This window comes from Kwoniella mangroviensis, assembly GCF_000507465.2.
Source record: "Kwoniella mangroviensis CBS 8507 chromosome 1 map unlocalized Ctg01, whole genome shotgun sequence".
In the NCBI taxonomy this organism is placed as follows: domain Eukaryota; kingdom Fungi; phylum Basidiomycota; class Tremellomycetes; order Tremellales; family Cryptococcaceae; genus Kwoniella; species Kwoniella mangrovensis.
The window spans coordinates 3,105,019-3,121,941 of NW_027062533.1; the positions used below are offsets into that span (position 1 = coordinate 3,105,019).

The window sequence follows — 16,923 nt, forward strand, 5'->3', positions numbered from 1 at the left end:
TACTACCGAATGTTGGATGACACTCTACGTGTGGCACAGTAAAATCATCATCTATAATAATTCTATAGCGATGCCGTCGATTGAGTGATGCATGAGATCACCACTGTTCACGCGACCTCTATGCATGAGTCTTCGTAATTTCATCATGTACATCAATGCATACCATACGCATCATCACTCGACCCGACCCAAATCAACCCTAATCCAAAAAGTGAAATCCTTGTATTCCTCTTTCTTCCCTCCCTTCGCTTTCCCCTCCGTATCGGTCGGTGTAACCGTCTCATCCGATCTGTACGTATATCTAATTTCCAAATCAAACTTGATTGCGTCCCCCTTCCGAGCATTCGGTGAAATCTCAATATCGAGATTCACTTTACTCGTATTCGATTTTTTCTCCACTCCATTCTCTCTATCCCTGCCTCGAACTTTCTTCGTACTCGAACCGCCACCTAATATACTTAGTCTCGATTTCTTCCCTATCGTCCCACCAGCTCCTCCTGTTGTGGTGGTGGTGGTAGTTCCCTCCTCACTGAATCCAGCTTCACTTCCACCCATGAAGAAATCGTTGTTCCCATCATCTTCATATTCCTCATCGTACGCCCAGGCATCTTTTAAAGCGTTGATGGTGAAATGCGGTGTCGGTATGATCACATTGCACCTTTCCTGCGAGGAGGTAGACGATGTAGAATTGGGTCGAGTTAGTCGAATTTGGATAGGATCATATAATGGATTAGTCAAAGCCAACTGGAAGGAATAAGTTTCTCCTGATTTTAAAGGTGATTCCATCGATTCATCTTCTTCTTTGTTAGGTATTCCAGCTCGCGTACGTCTTCTTTCCCTCCTTCGTCTCTCCAATTCTTCAGAAGTCGCTTCCTCCAGCTCTGGCAGCTCTGCAATATCGTTACTTGGTAATCTGCGTCTTCGTCGACCAATTTCAATTAAAGGTAAATAATTGGCAGCTACCATCTTGATCTTCATTCGTACACTCTTCGTATCGGGTTGTATAAGCAGATGACGGCAGTTGGGATGTGGACATCGTTTGGTCAATTTGGTCTGTAAAGGTATGCGCTGTGGTAGGATGTCTCTGAGAAGACAATGCAGAAGCCCCTCAGCGGAAATACCAATCAAAGTGATCAACGGCTTACAACTCACCCAGTCATCTTTCCTGCATCCCAGCTCTTACCCCACCGCTTCCCTAATTCAGCCACCCCATCTGCTCCACTGACACCTAGCTCCTTCATGACATCAACCTGATTTGGGGAAGATCCCATACCATCTTTCCTCCAGTTCTCCTTAGCCTCGTAAACCGCCAACTCATCCCATCCATACTTCTCTTTCTCCCCGTCTTTGGTTGTTGAGGGTCTCTTCACCCTAGCTGAATAGGCTACCATACCACCCACATCCCGATGTAAAGCCTTCTGTGCCATCTGCGTAAGGTGAGATATCTGTCTTGAAGGGTTCCTAGTGGATCGGACAGAAGATGGCGCCGAGGTTGTGGTATTTGAAGTTGATAAAGAGATGTACGATTCCAAATGATCTTTTAATGAATCAAATTCGCTTTGTACAATCTCACTCTGGGTATTCATCTTCTGCAATTGTACTATGAGCATGAGCATAGACAAACAATGATAATCAGCTTCCCAGATTCATTGGATACTGAGCTGATATGTCGTCAACTCACAAGCTATACCAGTAGGTTTTTCATAATTCCATCCCACCTCTTTACTACTCCATTTACATCCCGGGCAGATCAAAATGTATGGTGGACCAGGTTGTCCACTTTCTGAGGGCTGATCGGAAGCCTGGATAGATAGGCTGGATTCGCAAGTGGGACAAGAGAAACATGATCTCGCACATCTACATGTCATGATGACCCGTATCAGCTGTACTCCCCATAGAGACGACACAAGATCAAGCTGAGACGTGCATACCTATTTTTATCCGCTCTTACATTCGCAGAAGGAACATCGAACAGACAATTCGGACAAAAATAACTTGCTATTTCGATTGCGACGCACTGATCACATCGTACGGCATCACATTCCTCGCAGAAATATAATCTGTCTAATCGATGGTATGAGGATGATGAAGATGGGTAAGAGGGTGGGAGAGAGGCGTGTGGGGAATCCAGGTGAGAGCAGGAGTATGAGATGGACATGTCGTTTGCTTGGGTGCTTGACAAGCAAGGAAGGAAGGCAGGAAGGTAAGGAGAGCCGAGCCGTCATATACGATTTATTTTGGCTGATGAACTGGTTCACTCGTTACCCCGCGTTTAGCTGGCTAGTACACGTGGTAACAATGCGGGGTAAAAGGGAGAAGAACGCGTCGGGTTGTTGGTTGCTTTGCATTCGAATTTGAACGAAACATTCAACAGACAACCAATTCATTCACATTCATACGATACCTGCATTGACAGCTGACGATTGATCTGATTGTCGTCATAACTATATCAGTAGAAGACAGCTCACATTCGATAGAAGTATTGATAACGCAAGCTGAAGCGGATCGGCGGTCAGTAAACACGACTCCAAGATCCTCACACTATCATTCAACCTCGGATCAGCGAGAAACGACTACTCGTAGGAATCCATCTCCATTTGCTTATCCTACTTCTCACTTCCCACTTTGACTGGCTCGTTCTACGGCCTACCAGATCTTAGACTTCTCACGTCAATACAACCATACTGCCAACATGTCTTTAGATAATTATACGAAACTTGAGAAGATCGGAGAAGGTGAGTGAAGAGGCATGGTTTGATGATCGGGAATTCTTCGTACAAGTCGCATAATCGATCAACCATACCTGCTGAGAGAGCAGCAACCCATCATTGAAGCTATCACATTGATTTCTTCATCCTGCTTTTCACTCCTGTGATTTTGCCAATGTTAGTGGAAAAGTAAGCTTACACCACTTTCGTTACGATGTACAGGTACATACGGTGTAGTATACAAAGCTCGAGATCTATCTAGTGGTAATCTAGTCGCATTGAAGAAAATCAGATTAGAAGCTGAAGATGAAGGTGTACCATCTACGTCGATTAGGGAGATCAGTCTTTTGAAGGAATTGAGTAAAGATGATAACATTGTGAAGTAGGTTGAATTTCCTCTCCGTCTCTTTCCTTCATTTCCTCGAGAGATCGAAGTTCTCTTCATGCTTATGTGTCTGTGTAATGTAGACTCTTAGATATCGTTCACTCAGATGCAAAGTTATATCTGGTGTTTGAATTCCTCGATATGGACTTGAAGAAATATATGGATACTATAGGTGATAAGGATGGACTTGGGCCCACTATGGTCAAAGTGAGTGAACTCGACCGGATCTTGATGAAACCTCCTCTTCGATATCACTTTCAAAAGTATATACGAAATATCTTTATGTTGCTTACGGTCTATTTCTGCTCTCTAGAAATTCACCTACCAACTCGTCAAAGGTCTTTATTACTGCCACGCTCATCGAATCCTTCATCGAGATTTAAAACCTCAAAATCTATTGATCAACAAAGAAGGTAATCTCAAAATCGCCGATTTTGGTTTAGCTAGAGCTTTCGGTATTCCTCTAAGAACTTATACCCACGAGGTGAGTAACTTGTCAACCCCATGATCATCTCATAAGATCTATACTCATATTTTCGTGATTGATGGAATGATACATAGGTAGTCACACTTTGGTACAGAGCACCAGAAGTATTACTTGGTTCTAGACATTATTCAACTGCGATTGATATGTGGTCCGTTGGATGTATCTTCGCTGAGATGGCTATGAGACAACCCCTCTTCCCTGGAGATTCGGAGATTGATGAGATCTTCAGGATCTTCCGGTAAGTCTAGCATCTCTCTTACTATCTGTTCTTCGGATATCACATTTCAAACACCTTCGTCGAAAATGAACCTCGTCCTTTTCTTCCATTTAAATGGCTTTACTAGTTGTCTTTGACTCATGCAGACATCGCTGACACTGTACTTATCTTGACACCGCAGAGTGCTTGGAACACCCGACGAAGATGTATGGCCCGGTGTAAGAGCTTTACCAGATTACAAGCCTACTTTCCCACAGTGGAATGCCGTTGATCTGAAATCTGCCGTAAAAGGGTTGGACGATAATGGTTTGGATCTTTTGGCTCAGTCCTTGATCTACGATCCCGCTCATAGAATTTCAGGTGAGTGGTCGAATCGACATAAACAACATACACGTCCTCTTCAATCTGATAATCATCTCTATATTTCGATGTCATATCTTCGTACTCATCATATCCAGTTGATATTTAAAGCTAACTTTTCCTCTTAAAATGCATAGCTAAACGGGCACTACAACATCCTTATTTCACTTCTACCTATCCCGCTTAATCGATAACAACTCATTACCTGGACCTCTTATCATCGACATTCAGTTCATGATTATGCTTTATGTTCATTTTATCTATTTATTCTTTCATACCCTGCTCAAAGCATAAATCATAGTAGTTTCAAAACAACATATATATATATATAACGAAACTTGTTTTTTCCTTCTTCTTTCATTGACTTTATATACATGGTATCACCTACGGTCTTTTATCCATCTGGCTGGAAAATCCCTTTCAACTCTGTTTTAAAATCACTATCTTCGTTATGAATCTACCACTCCCATTTTTTGGAATAGTGTTGGAATGAAGGTTGAAGTGAATGTATTTGTTATATCGCTGCGATTAGATATCACATGTCACATGTCACACGCAAGGCAAAAACAAAGTTCGTCCTCATGCGACATCTGAGCTGAAGAATTTAGAATATCCATCTCATGATCGCTGTATCACATTGACCGATATGAACGATCATTAACATAGAAAGGTATGTATACATACATATAGATATGTTATAACATATATATGTATATATGATTAGTACAATGATCTATCCAAAGTTTGCCCATTCTAAACTATAAAATTCCACTCCTCCCTCTTCCTCTTCCTTTTCCTCTTCGTTCTCTTGGCCTTCCCTTAATTTGGTATTCGATTCATTATCTGTCCAACAACAAAGTAATCCAGCTTTCTTCGTACCAGTCCCCAACCTACCCCACGCAACAAGCTCAGAGGGTTTGATCGGTTCGTCCCGTACAATCACCTGACTAGTAAAATGAGCATGATACCTCAGATAATCACCTGGATAAATCAGATATTCTCCACCGAATCTCGGTCCTAGGCCCATCCTGTATCCTCTTTTCTGCAACGTTGTGAATACGTCCAATAGCGCTTGGTCCCTTGGTGTAGATGGGAAGGGGAATAAGGAGTGGGGAATAGATTTTATAGGTTGAATGGATTGGATTGAAGAAGGAATGGGAGGATGAGAAGGGATGGTAAGGAAATGTCCAGGTGAGTCTTTAGGTATTGATCCGGATGGAATAGCTGGGGTAGTCACAGTATCTTCAAGTTTAACAGGGGTGTTTATATCGGTCGTTGATTCCTGTATAATTGGGGTTGGAGTGGTGTCATCTCCAAATAGACCATCTTGTTCTCTCAACTTCTGCTCTTTCTCTTTCTCGGCTTTGGCCCTTGCCCTAGCTTCCCTCTTTGCTCTAGCTTTCTCTCCTCCCTTCTCGAATGCCTGACTTGACAATTTCTGTCTTTCTTCCTCCAGTTCTCTAGCGTGCTGCTCGAGCTTCCGTATACGTTCGATACGCTTGGCAGTATGATGGGAGATATCGTCCGCTGTGGGTATAGTGGGGAAAGAAGGAAGAGGGATGAGATGGGCTATACCTGTATAGGAAGATAGGTGATCAGCCTCAACAGATCACGATGATAACATACACGCTCTTGACAATAAGACGATACTATGATTTCAAAGGAAACATACCTTGTTCGACCAGATAGGCCGTCTCTTCCTTCATCAACGTCAAAGGCAATCCCAGAAACCCGTTCTGCTGAGATACACCTGGTAATGTACCTGCTCTCAGACCTGAAATGTTATGTATACAATGTAGGGTAGCAGCGACTATTCCATCATAAGACAATATAAGCGATGGTTCCTTCCCAAATATTACGGGCTCCCACGAGTACGGATGATCTGCCTCATTGGGCTGATGAGAGAAGACATGGGAGAGGATGACCCACAACCCACCTTGAGCATCCCATACCGTCGCTACGCCATTGACCAAATAGAGAGATATCAACCCTTCTTTCGGAGTCGATATTGATGTGGAGGACTCGCCATTCTTTAGTAGATCGGCCATGTTGATGGTATGACCTAGTGAGCTGTATGAAGGGTCTATCCACACCAAAGAGTGATAATCATGGCCATCTGTTCAACTTTCAACTTTGGAATTCTCAAAGTGAGATTTACCGGATGAAACCACGTGTATTGCAATGACGTGTCATTGTTTGTCACAGCTGATAAGAGCGTCTAGCTGCAATGATCAATGATCAATGTTGGTGAGTTACCTCTCTCCTCTGGCGTTCAAGAATGTCAAGTGCAACTACTTTAGCATCTGTATCCTATCCATCCAACACATCTTCGACGTGTCCATCTTCCCAAAATGGTAAGCTATAGTTTTAGCACAATTCTCCTATCGTGCTGGCTAAGCTGACATCGAGACAGTTGATCTTCTCGTGAGTTTTGTTCAAATGTCGCACATCAGATCGTCTTCCTCCTAGAATCTCGCCAAAGAAGAATGATTGCATCGATCAATTGGCGTCTTCGAAAATTAGGATCAGATTAATGGAAGCTGTGAAAGAAACATCGCGGAGACGCGATACTGATTGAGATTATTGGCTGTTTATATAGATTCTTCAAAACTCTCACGGATCAGGTGATAACTGTCGAACTAAAGAATGATCTCTCAATAACGGGTACTTTGAAATCAGTTGATCAGTAAGTCCGTCGTTCGCAATCATCAGCGATGAAATCTTAGGAATGGAGAGGGGAATGAGATGAGAATTTTGACAAGGTGGATAAGAGAGATAAATCTTAATCACAGGCTAAAAGCTCTCTTGTCATCCTGCATCTTATCGTTCTTATGGACCAGCATTCTGACTCTCGCGCGTATATACGGAATGATTACTGGGAGAATTTCGTTATTGACTTGTATCCCTGAACTTTACAGGTTCTTAAATATTCGATTAGATGGTATTTCGGTGGAAGATCCTGAAAGACATCCTCATATGGTGAGTTGGGGGTTCTCATGCTGCTATGCGATAGGATCTATGACAGGTTCTTTGTCTCGAAAAGGAGAAAATAGTAGTAGAAGAAGAAGGTTCGTTGTGGGCAAGGAGTGTCAGACGGTAAATGGCTGCCGGATATTGGTCAACTACAAGGAACCCTTGGCGACAATCAATGTTCTGAAGCCCCGTTTATCCCTTGACTACCTAACTAATCGCGATGAACGACTCCAATGTAGTGGTCTGCTAACTCCCATTGTCCCCTACTACAGCTCGCCGTGAAAAACTGTTTCATCCGTGGTTCAGTGGTCCGATACGTCAGGATGGCAGCTAGGTCGGTGGACACTACGTTACTGGAGGACGCTACGAGGCGAGGTGAGCAGCTAGGTCGTTCATCATACCACAGAGCATAGCTGACATGATCACTGATGTAGAGGCGAAAGAAGCTAAGAAGTGATTGCTATAAGGGATGAGACGGGCAGAGGTGAATATACAGTATCGAATGATTTTGTAATGATAATAATACCATACCAATGCATCTATATACCCAAGACGCTCATCCTTGCCAAGATCTAATGCGACCTCATTGAGAACACTTCACCTGAAATTCTCTTTGTATGCATAATACATATTCCAGCTCTTAGTCACCCGTCTATATGTCGGCCGTCCATCGTCGGTTGTTTCTCAGGCACGATCTGTTCACTTCGTATTCGCTCGTAGACATTTATTGTTATCTGAAATTCCAGTCCATCTATCTATCCATTATTCATCCTTTTCCAACTCCTTAACTTCCTTGAGTACTCTTTTCAGACAACTCTCCTCAAGATGCTCCCCTCACTGGCAAGGTGCTCTGCCAGCCGTTCCTTCCAAAAATCATTCTTCAACCCATCTTTCCGCCCGACCTTCGCGTCCAGCTCTAGATTAACACGACCCTCGTCATCGTCCTCGATACGACAACTATCGACTACCCGATCAATACTCAACACCAACGCCAACATTCCTTCTTCCCCATCACGAATCACTCAAAAGGATGCTCACGCACCTCACCCCTCGGTGACATCCGAGATCATCCATCCTCAGTCTCCCCTCAGCGAACCTGCACCTAAAAGTATTTTGGACAATTTACCGAGATGGGCATCACCCGCTAAGCCTTATTTGGCGTTGACGAGGATAGATAAACCCATAGGGACGCTGTTGCTGTTCTGGCCATGTAGTGAGTATCTCTTTGCTCGGGTTATACGAAGTGTACGAGAGAAGACAGAGAATAGAGGACAGAGGACAGAGGACAGAGGACAGAGGACAGAGGACAGAGTGGGAGGGGATCAGACCCACTTGGGAGCGGGTCATTCCAGGCATGACCATCCGCCCGTATCGAACACTGGATGATACGACAGACGAGGGATATAAGATACCAGATTTGATTGACGGGACTGTCAATTGTATACGTGTACTGATCCACGACTTCTTCTGTTCTGCCTGTTGATTCTAGCCTGGTCAATAACGATGGCTTCTACCCTCCTACACCTGCCAATCACCACCCCATTATTCTACATCAGCTTATTCGGATTAGGAGCGTTGATCATGAGAGGAGCAGGATGTACGATCAATGATATGTGGGATGCGAAAATGGATGCGAAAGTCGGTGAGCGCCTACCCATTCCACACTACATCAACTTGAACTCGGAGATCCCGCTGAGCTGATTGATCACGCAACTATGTCTGTCTCTTCCAGACCGTACGAAATCGCGACCTTTAGCTTCTGGAGACGTCACGCAGTTCCAGGCATTGTCATTTTTGGGTCTACAATTATCAGCTGGGTTAGCTGTGCTCACTCAGCTGAATTGGTATTCGTGAGTTCTCAGATCTCACAATCTCAATAGTTTTCCACCTTTGAAAACCAATTCGACTCGGTTGGACCCATAATAGGATACTTGCTAACTCATACTTGAACTCAGAATTGTCTTGGGGGCGTCATCACTATCACTAGTGGTGCTATACCCATTCATGAAGAGGATAACGTACTATCCTCAAGTTGTATTCGGTGAGTGGAATCCCCACATTTCATCTGATATCTTCCTATCGAAAATTCCATCAAAGGATATACGCATCAAGAAGTTTTGCTTCTAATCTATCATATACGATTTCGACCTTGCTTGTCCCTTTTTCTTTCATCTGTCCTTCGCTTGTCATACACACAGCTTGCTGATCTATACTACACGCAGGGATGACATTCAACTGGGGAGTGTTCCTCGGTTGGTCAGCCGTAGCCGGCGTCACAGATTGGACGATCACTGCTCCGATGTATCTAGGTGGTATAGCTTGGGGAATAGCATATGATCTGATATACGCTCATCAGGTGGGTTTCATCACCCAAAGAAGCAGTTCGACGAACGTGACTGACAAGGTTATCGTTCATCGTGATAGGACAAATTGGACGACGTGAAAGCAGGTGTAAAATCCATGGCACTTCGATTCCCCGATAATTCCCGTACAGTCATTTCAGTACTTTACACCACTTTCGTGTCGATGTTGACCCTCACTGGTCACCTCGCTGGGATGGGTCCACTATATTATATGATTTCATGTGGAGCTACAGCCGCTCATCTGGCTTGGCAAACGATCACTGTCAATTTCGATGATAGGGCGGATTGTTGGAGGAAGTTCTGCTCGAATGGATATATCACCGGTGGACTTGTTTGGTTGGGTATTGCAGCGGAGTATGTGCAGAATGTTTCGTCAATTTAGGGATTTGGGAATTACTCCGTCTTACAGTAGTATGGTAAAATTGGAGGAAATTAATACGTTATAATGCTCGGGGGAGATCCTATCGGAATAGAGAGTCAAGTGATGATGGCGATATCTGCTTGATAATCATATATGCATGAAAACAATATATTACGCCTCACACGAGTTTACAAGCAACACTATCTATATTGGTGGTAACAACCTCGATGATGAAAGCTTATGGTGTACCTGCCATAAACAAGATCGAACAATCACAGTCATCAATCATATTTGTTTTGTAGCAATACAGTGTAATAACTTACCTCCCAGGAAATCATCCGCTCTGGCAGCTTGGGTATCCCAATCATCTTTGAACGCTGCTATACCCACTAGTATACCGGCAGCGAAGACTAATTTGCACGCACATAAGATTATCAGCATCATGAAATGCAGTACATCAGTCATATCTAGCATTGATAGATACTTACATACGCAAGAGATGATCAACCAGAATGCTCCTATATTCACCAATCATCATCAGCTGAACCACCAAGCCAATTGAAAGCAAGGATGCGGAAGCTGATCCTTACCCCAGAATCTGGATCCACAGCATCCTATGAGATTGGCATATTCCGATGCGTCCGAGGTGTTCACTTTTCTCGCTAGGGTATCCTGATATGATTGGATTGGTGTCAGCGAGCTTCCGACGTCGAGATAGTACTAGCTCACATCGATGATATCCCACTATAGATTCCATATAAATTATCAAGATCATCAGCTGTGGTTGCACAATTGAAAATTACGTGAGAACCCAGCTGACTCACGATAGCATAAAGGCATGACATAACACCTATAAAGAGGATCAGAAACCTCAATGCGACCGAATGAGCTACTAGCCATGTGATCTATGCCTCACAAGACTCAGCTTACGTCCTTGGACATCATGAGAGCTGATCGGTTATTGAATATCACACTCACGACAATCAGACCAGCCATGAGAGCGATAGTAGCCCAGGCTACCCAACTTGATCTCGCCCACCAAAGGGTCAATATCCAGAAGAAAGCTAGAATCAGACATGCCACTTTCGATGCGTTGGTGTCGAAGCCCTAAAACGGAGAGAATCAGCTTGACCGACATAGCATAAACCTTGCTCGCGTGTGAATCAGCTGATACGTACACAAGCTATTAATGCTGCTCCTATGAAAGATGACCCTAGATAACCCGCTGGCAGTGTGATCTATATGTACAGCACGTCAGCTCGCTTATCTTACAGAAGCGGGATGGCTGAACCCACAGCAGGTATACCGCCTCTCATCCTCGTCGAACCACCTTCTTGAGGATCGAGCTGTTCAGATGGATAAGCTATGACATATAAGATACCTGTTCTTGAAAGAAGCTCACAGTGATCTTCTCGACTGTTGCGCAGGTCAATACCTTGAGGTCGAAATCAGCATGATTTTACATGTCAAGGAGGAAATACCGAAACTTACACCGGCAAGTGCATGTGACCTATGGTCATCGAAGTGATGGGATCAACATCGGAGGTTATCGATACTAGTGGAGGAAGGATGTCGGGTGGCAAAGTACTTACATTTCATGCATTCCTACAGTCTACAGATAAGCCCAGTGTCAGCGTAAATAGTCAAAGCAAAAAAATGGGGTGATTTACGAGTAACTTGAATGGGTAAATGATCTTCTCCAGTATCGGTACTATCCCAGGGCGAGGTACATCAACATCAATTGCTCTTTTTCTTTAAAGCCGTTAGAGTACATTAGAACTGACCATGCCTATACGTTACGACGATAGGTCAGCTCAGCAAGTCGCTTTTCGCTCATCACATCTCCAGCTGTACTTACCACTAGAAAATATCGATCGTCGAACCATCCAGGTAAGCTTTCTACTTGCTGTAAAACACTCCCGAAAAGCTCAGCTTACCACTATGTCATTCCCCAACTCTATCAGCGATCTTCAGAAGACTCGACTAATCTCGCACTGATCACTCACATATTCCAATAGCCAATACATAACATGCAGCTACGATCAACGTGATCCTACTCTCATCTTGTCAGTCAGCTGTTGCTGGTAGAAGATACCCGTTTAGCTCACTTCTGAGTATCGTTTGGCGTGAGGGTCTCGGCAACCGCTCTTCTAGGGATGTAATGTAACGTGGGATCTAAAGAGGGATCGACGGGGAGAGGTGACATCGTGAGTTGTGTATCTCGTCGATGAAGATCTACAGGAGTCTCGCAAGGTGGCGAATGGTAAGTACAGGTAAGAGTCAGAGAGAGAGGAAGAAGATGAGACGAGATGATGTAAGAAGAGGAATGAGTAATGTCAAGTGATGATCGAGGTATCTTGATGCTCAAAGGTGTTGTTGTGTCCTTTTTTGATGCTTTATACCCCGCTTGGGATTTGGCTCAGTACAGGTAGAATGTCAATCAACATGATACACAGCCTACGAGTGGTAATCGGATCGTATATCTCCGAAGGCTCAATGGTCGTCTTCACAGCGCCAAGCATCGCACGAGTTACCTTTCTTCTTGCTAATTGTCCGTTCATGTTCATGTTGGGATGGGTAAACAAGCGTATAGTGCTGCCTGCGGTTTCAGTCGTTTCGTATGTCATAGTGAAACACATCGCATGAGAGAGCATTTAGTAGATAGCAGTGCAATTGGTGATGTTGATTTGGAATCTTGATACGCGCAGACGCGTAGCAAGCTGTACGAGAACTCGTACCAACTCCGGATAATCCGGATCATCAACAATGTTGAATTTGCATGATGGACAACGAGTGGAAGACGGTGAAGTCTCTTTCATCGTTGTTCTTATTAACATTGTCGAATCATCATAGACACTCGCATAGCTCGAGTGGACTCTGAGACGCTTCCATGACAACTCGGAGTGAAGAATGATCGCCTATCATATGAGCCAGTACCATAGATTAATTTCGGGAAAATGACCGGAACGCTGGGTCCCGGCAATACTGTGCTCGACGCGATAAGATAGCAATCAATGGAATCAATCCCCTCACAACAGAAGGAGACGGAACGTTGAATGACACTTTCACTCCATCATACTGGTTATACCCAACTTCGTGATCTCTCCTTTTCCCTTGCACCATCTGCTCTCAACGACTTGCCAGCCAGACCAAAGACAACAAAACAAACAAAACAAGAACAATATGCTATCAGGTGTAGCTCTCATCACAGGCGCAGGTGGATGTGGTGAGTCCTCGACCCTTCACACTGACAACTCTCAAATACCCTGTCTCCACTTATCCGAAGCTGAATTTCCTCGCGTCATTGTGTAGGTATCGGCGCTGCAATCTCCCGAGCCTTCGCTTCATCAGGCATAACCAAGCTCGTCTTGACAGATATAAACAGAAAAGGCTTAGATCAAACCATAAGTTCTATCAATTCAGCTTCTGGTCCTAGCAAATGTGAAATCCTATCTATCGACGGTGATATATCAAGTACATCTTTCATCGACCATCTATTCGACGAAGTGAAGAGTAAATATGGTAGATTGGATTATGCGGTGAATTGCGCAGGCATATCGGGGAACAACAAACCTTCTGATCAAAGTGAGATGAGTGATTTCGATAAGATCACTGGAATCAATTATAGAGCGTTATGGTATTGTTCAAAGAAGGAATTAGAGATAATGAAATCCCAAGGAATACCCAGTAAAGATGGTTCATTAGAGGGAGTAAGAAGACAGAGAGGTAGTATTGTTAATATCGCTAGTCAGTTGGGAGTGGTGGGAAGACCGGATGCTCGTGAGTGATTCAGAGTCTACGATATCACACTGTATTCCATCTATCTACAGCAAGTTGGGTGATTCAAGAATGTGTATCGCCTTGTGGTCGATGTCAACACTAAACATGCTGACGATGTTTGTGCTTCTTCAGCTATATACTGCGCCTCCAAATCAGCCGTAATGGGTTTGACACGCTGTGACGCAATTGACGCATCCCCATACCAAATAAGAGTCAACGCTGTATGTCCAGGTGAGTAAAGGATTTTCCCCTTTTCATCCCTCTGCTATGATTATACTTCCAACCACATACAGATACTGATGGCACTTGCATCTAGGAATAATCCACACTCCCATGACGGACAATGCCCTTCGACCAGCTCTCAAAGAAGGCGAAAAGGACCTACAAGCTCCAATGGATCTTACTGAATCAATCAATATCGCACCGATGAAGAGGATGGGTACACCTGAAGAAGTTGCCGATGTGGTCGTATTCCTAAGTTCGGAGAAAGCAAGCTTCGTCCAAGGGGCAAGTTGGGTAGTGGATGGTGGATATACCATAAATTAAATGTTGACTTTCAGACATTATATATGATATTGTGCACAGATATTGCCTATGGTATGTATAATATCCTATTTTTAGGTCATATATGATACTAAGTCTAATGATGTTTACTTACTGATAAGCATTTAGTTGTGTTGATTATGAACATAATAAATAATCCAGTTCTCCATCTTCCCTAGTCTCACATCCTTGACTTTCCACGGTTCTTATCTCCTGAAAGCCAGGTATGGTACATCTTGACCCATTTTTAACCTTCCATCCACCACTCTCATACTCCCTCAGAACCTTCAACTCCTCGTTCAATCTTCCAACCTTCAGAACGTATTCACCTTCTTCACCATTTTTCAATTCCGAGATCCCCTTGAGGAACTTCTCTTTCACTTGGACGAAACCTAATTTGACCCATCGTCCAGAACAAGACTTCTTCCATTTCTTTTCCGATTTCCCATATTTTGAGTATGCTAATGGCTCCGAAGGCCAACAGAAACTGTATTTAGCATCTTTCTTCCTCCAGATCTATTTTTATCGATAATCAGATAATGATGCGACTTACCTCCTGTCGATTCTTTCAATTTCATCATTTCCATCAACTCATCCGAGAATGGCTCGATCACCTTCAACGAGGTATATTTCCTAATCATAAACAATCCAAGGGAGGTAGTCAGTACATCTCAGGTCCATCGGAAGAAAGCTGACGTGAGACGTGTTTGGTACTCACCACCAACCAATAAATGTATATTTCCCGAATTTGTCACTGTCCATGACGAAAACCGGAATAGTTCTATAGAAATTCTTACTTTCCTTCAACTCATAATCCTTGATCAACTTTTCGGCAGACCCGTCCGCCCAGAGTACGTTTTTGGTATTCCACTCTGGCTGACCGTCATCGGAGGGTATGGTGATGTAACAGACCAAATCGTTGAGAGGGTGTGAGAGCGGTGCTCGATAGAGGGATTCAGAGGATAGGTTGGTATAGCAATTTAGAGTTCTTTTCTGAGGTTGACCAAAGATTTCAAGTAAATCTCGTTTGGTGAATTTCTGTAAGGGTGGGATGATGTCTTCTACAGTCTTGGGTTTGATATACTGATTGGTGCTTATGGCGATGGTATGAATTCCATCGTGGTCAACCATGGTACTGGTGTAATTTGGGTAAGAAAGTATATGAAAAAGCTGTGAAGCGAGTGACAAGCTGATACTGTTGATCAACCGTTTATCAATGAACATTGCAAAGTATCATGTCGCGGGGTATAAGAGGTCTGGTACTGATATCATAGGTGCATACCGACTTCAGTTGAAAGTGTGTTCCAAGCTCTGATCACGCGGAATAGGGTGTCTCATCATTAGGACTGACAGGGATCAAGTGTCTCAATTTTGACGGATGGGCAAAGCGCAGCAGCCATCATCAGCTTTTTGGTGTCTGGCGAAAATGATCACGATGTCTGATACATATGTGACTGATCTCGATAATCCCTGATGATATGAAGACAGCACCTAACACGTTGCGCCCGAATCAGATATTGTCTGATGGTAGTGAAGGTATCAGTCATCGTGTCGTGATCCAAACAGAATGAGGCAGAATGAGCATCTCCTCCCCTTTCAGTCATGACTTACTCCTACAGAGAAATTAGTCCGATTATGAAGATACGACTGGAATCCGCTATCTTCTCATCGTACAACCTACTTCAGGTATGTTATCAGTATACTCATTCCAAGCCCAAAGCCATGTCGTATCCTCTCAAATACATCCCATCACATCTCCGACGACGCCAGCTTCCAAACACTCTTGATGATACCTCTCGTCAGCTACAATCAGCATCGGATCCAGCATGCCCTCCTTCTGGCAAATTCACTCATACCGACCTCTTGAGGATATTCGACACCCCTCATTTATGCTCACTAGCATTCTTCACTCTGCCTTCGTCTGACTCGACCTCTTATGAGACTTACAACAAGAAGAAGGACCGACCGAGTTTCCAATTCAACCATGATAATGGAAAATTGATGAAGATTGTCGGATACCCACCCGACAAACACCCCTTGAACCACTTGATCAATTTTATCGTAGTATTTGAAGGTGCTCATCCGGATTGGTTGGAGAAGAATGAACTGTGGTTACATACCCATTCGAAAGAGCTGATTGAGGATTATGGGAAAGATTAGAAGAATTTCGGAAGACCTATACCTGTGTTTTCGGGAAAGGGGAAAGAAGGAGAATTTGAATTTTTGGGATGGTGGTTAGTTTACTCATACATGCTATACCCAGCGTACTCTCCTTCTTTTACGACTTGTCGTTGAAGTCAAGGATTGATTTCGATACGTTTTCATATTTGTGGCTGATCCTTATGTTGCTTGAACATAGGATTATCGAACTGAAAGAGGTCGTTATGCCACATTCATCCAGATTGAGAGATATGCTCCAAACGAAAGAAGAGATCAAGAATGAGTTACTGTAAAGTCAAGACATCGCTTTCGTACAATCATTCAGCTCATAGAGATCGGACGGATACTTATATTAACAAGGCTACGGACACCCCGGTAAGAAAGGCAGATGGCTGATCGGACCATTATCATACACCTGGTTGATACTTAAACTTACACCGGTTGGAAATCATACCTTGAAACTGTCAAGGGACATGAGTAAAGGTGAAGGTTCTAGATATACACTAGGATTGGGCGGATTGCAAGAGGAATTGGAGATCTTAAGTCAGCTTGAGGATATTGCTGGATTGTAGAGAATTTCCATCGA

General features: G+C 43.6%; 9 protein-coding genes across 9 annotated transcripts; 5 read left to right on the top strand and 4 right to left on the bottom strand.

Annotated features, from left to right (window-relative positions):
• Positions 1–174: 174 nt before the first annotated feature.
• On the bottom strand, positions 175–2,158 carry I203_101157 (uncharacterized protein; the record flags this gene model as incomplete). The annotated part of the gene is made up of 4 exons (XM_019146110.1): positions 175–1,084; positions 1,153–1,600; positions 1,682–1,857; positions 1,932–2,158. The coding sequence occupies 4 exons, from the start codon at positions 2,156–2,158 to the stop codon at positions 175–177; spliced, it is 1,761 nt and encodes a 586-aa protein (XP_019004669.1).
• A 534-nt stretch (positions 2,159–2,692) lies between these two features.
• On the top strand, positions 2,693–4,344 carry I203_101158 (cyclin-dependent kinase 1; the record flags this gene model as incomplete). The annotated part of the gene is made up of 7 exons (XM_019146111.1): positions 2,693–2,735; positions 2,931–3,090; positions 3,177–3,300; positions 3,407–3,577; positions 3,655–3,818; positions 3,979–4,157; positions 4,295–4,344. The coding sequence occupies 7 exons, from the start codon at positions 2,693–2,695 to the stop codon at positions 4,342–4,344; spliced, it is 891 nt and encodes a 296-aa protein (XP_019004670.1).
• A 546-nt stretch (positions 4,345–4,890) lies between these two features.
• Positions 4,891–6,205, bottom strand: I203_101159 (uncharacterized protein; the record flags this gene model as incomplete). The annotated part of the gene is made up of 3 exons (XM_019146112.1): positions 4,891–5,732; positions 5,830–5,967; positions 6,094–6,205. The coding sequence occupies 3 exons, from the start codon at positions 6,203–6,205 to the stop codon at positions 4,891–4,893; spliced, it is 1,092 nt and encodes a 363-aa protein (XP_019004671.1).
• A 303-nt stretch (positions 6,206–6,508) lies between these two features.
• On the top strand, positions 6,509–7,587 carry I203_101160 (uncharacterized protein; the record flags this gene model as incomplete). The annotated part of the gene is made up of 6 exons (XM_065516826.1): positions 6,509–6,511; positions 6,571–6,581; positions 6,757–6,843; positions 7,076–7,136; positions 7,403–7,505; positions 7,565–7,587. The coding sequence occupies 6 exons, from the start codon at positions 6,509–6,511 to the stop codon at positions 7,585–7,587; spliced, it is 288 nt and encodes a 95-aa protein (XP_065373644.1).
• Positions 7,588–7,955: 368 nt separating this feature from the next.
• On the top strand, positions 7,956–9,875 carry I203_101161 (4-hydroxybenzoate polyprenyl transferase; the record flags this gene model as incomplete). The annotated part of the gene is made up of 6 exons (XM_019146114.1): positions 7,956–8,343; positions 8,620–8,772; positions 8,863–8,980; positions 9,086–9,171; positions 9,353–9,486; positions 9,555–9,875. 6 exons carry the CDS (start codon positions 7,956–7,958, stop codon positions 9,873–9,875), a joined length of 1,200 nt encoding a protein of 399 aa, XP_019004673.1.
• Positions 9,876–10,139: 264 nt separating this feature from the next.
• I203_101162 (uncharacterized protein) lies at positions 10,140–12,060 on the bottom strand (the record flags this gene model as incomplete). Its single annotated transcript, XM_065516827.1, has 14 exons — positions 10,140–10,264; positions 10,343–10,372; positions 10,445–10,526; positions 10,584–10,598; positions 10,679–10,759; positions 10,833–10,961; positions 11,033–11,092; positions 11,150–11,200; positions 11,257–11,289; positions 11,346–11,364; positions 11,447–11,466; positions 11,525–11,565; positions 11,861–11,907; positions 11,963–12,060. The coding sequence occupies 14 exons, from the start codon at positions 12,058–12,060 to the stop codon at positions 10,140–10,142; spliced, it is 831 nt and encodes a 276-aa protein (XP_065373645.1).
• A 977-nt stretch (positions 12,061–13,037) lies between these two features.
• I203_101163 (uncharacterized protein) lies at positions 13,038–14,180 on the top strand (the record flags this gene model as incomplete). Its single annotated transcript, XM_019146116.1, has 4 exons — positions 13,038–13,080; positions 13,167–13,634; positions 13,767–13,865; positions 13,951–14,180. 4 exons carry the CDS (start codon positions 13,038–13,040, stop codon positions 14,178–14,180), a joined length of 840 nt encoding a protein of 279 aa, XP_019004675.1.
• A 135-nt stretch (positions 14,181–14,315) lies between these two features.
• On the bottom strand, positions 14,316–15,308 carry I203_101164 (uncharacterized protein; the record flags this gene model as incomplete). Its single annotated transcript, XM_019146117.1, has 3 exons — positions 14,316–14,638; positions 14,731–14,810; positions 14,896–15,308. The coding sequence occupies 3 exons, from the start codon at positions 15,306–15,308 to the stop codon at positions 14,316–14,318; spliced, it is 816 nt and encodes a 271-aa protein (XP_019004676.1).
• Positions 15,309–15,899: 591 nt separating this feature from the next.
• Positions 15,900–16,337, top strand: I203_101165 (uncharacterized protein; the record flags this gene model as incomplete). The annotated part of the gene is made up of 1 exon (XM_019146118.1): positions 15,900–16,337. One exon carries the CDS (start codon positions 15,900–15,902, stop codon positions 16,335–16,337), a length of 438 nt encoding a protein of 145 aa, XP_019004677.1.
• Positions 16,338–16,923: the final 586 nt, after the last annotated feature.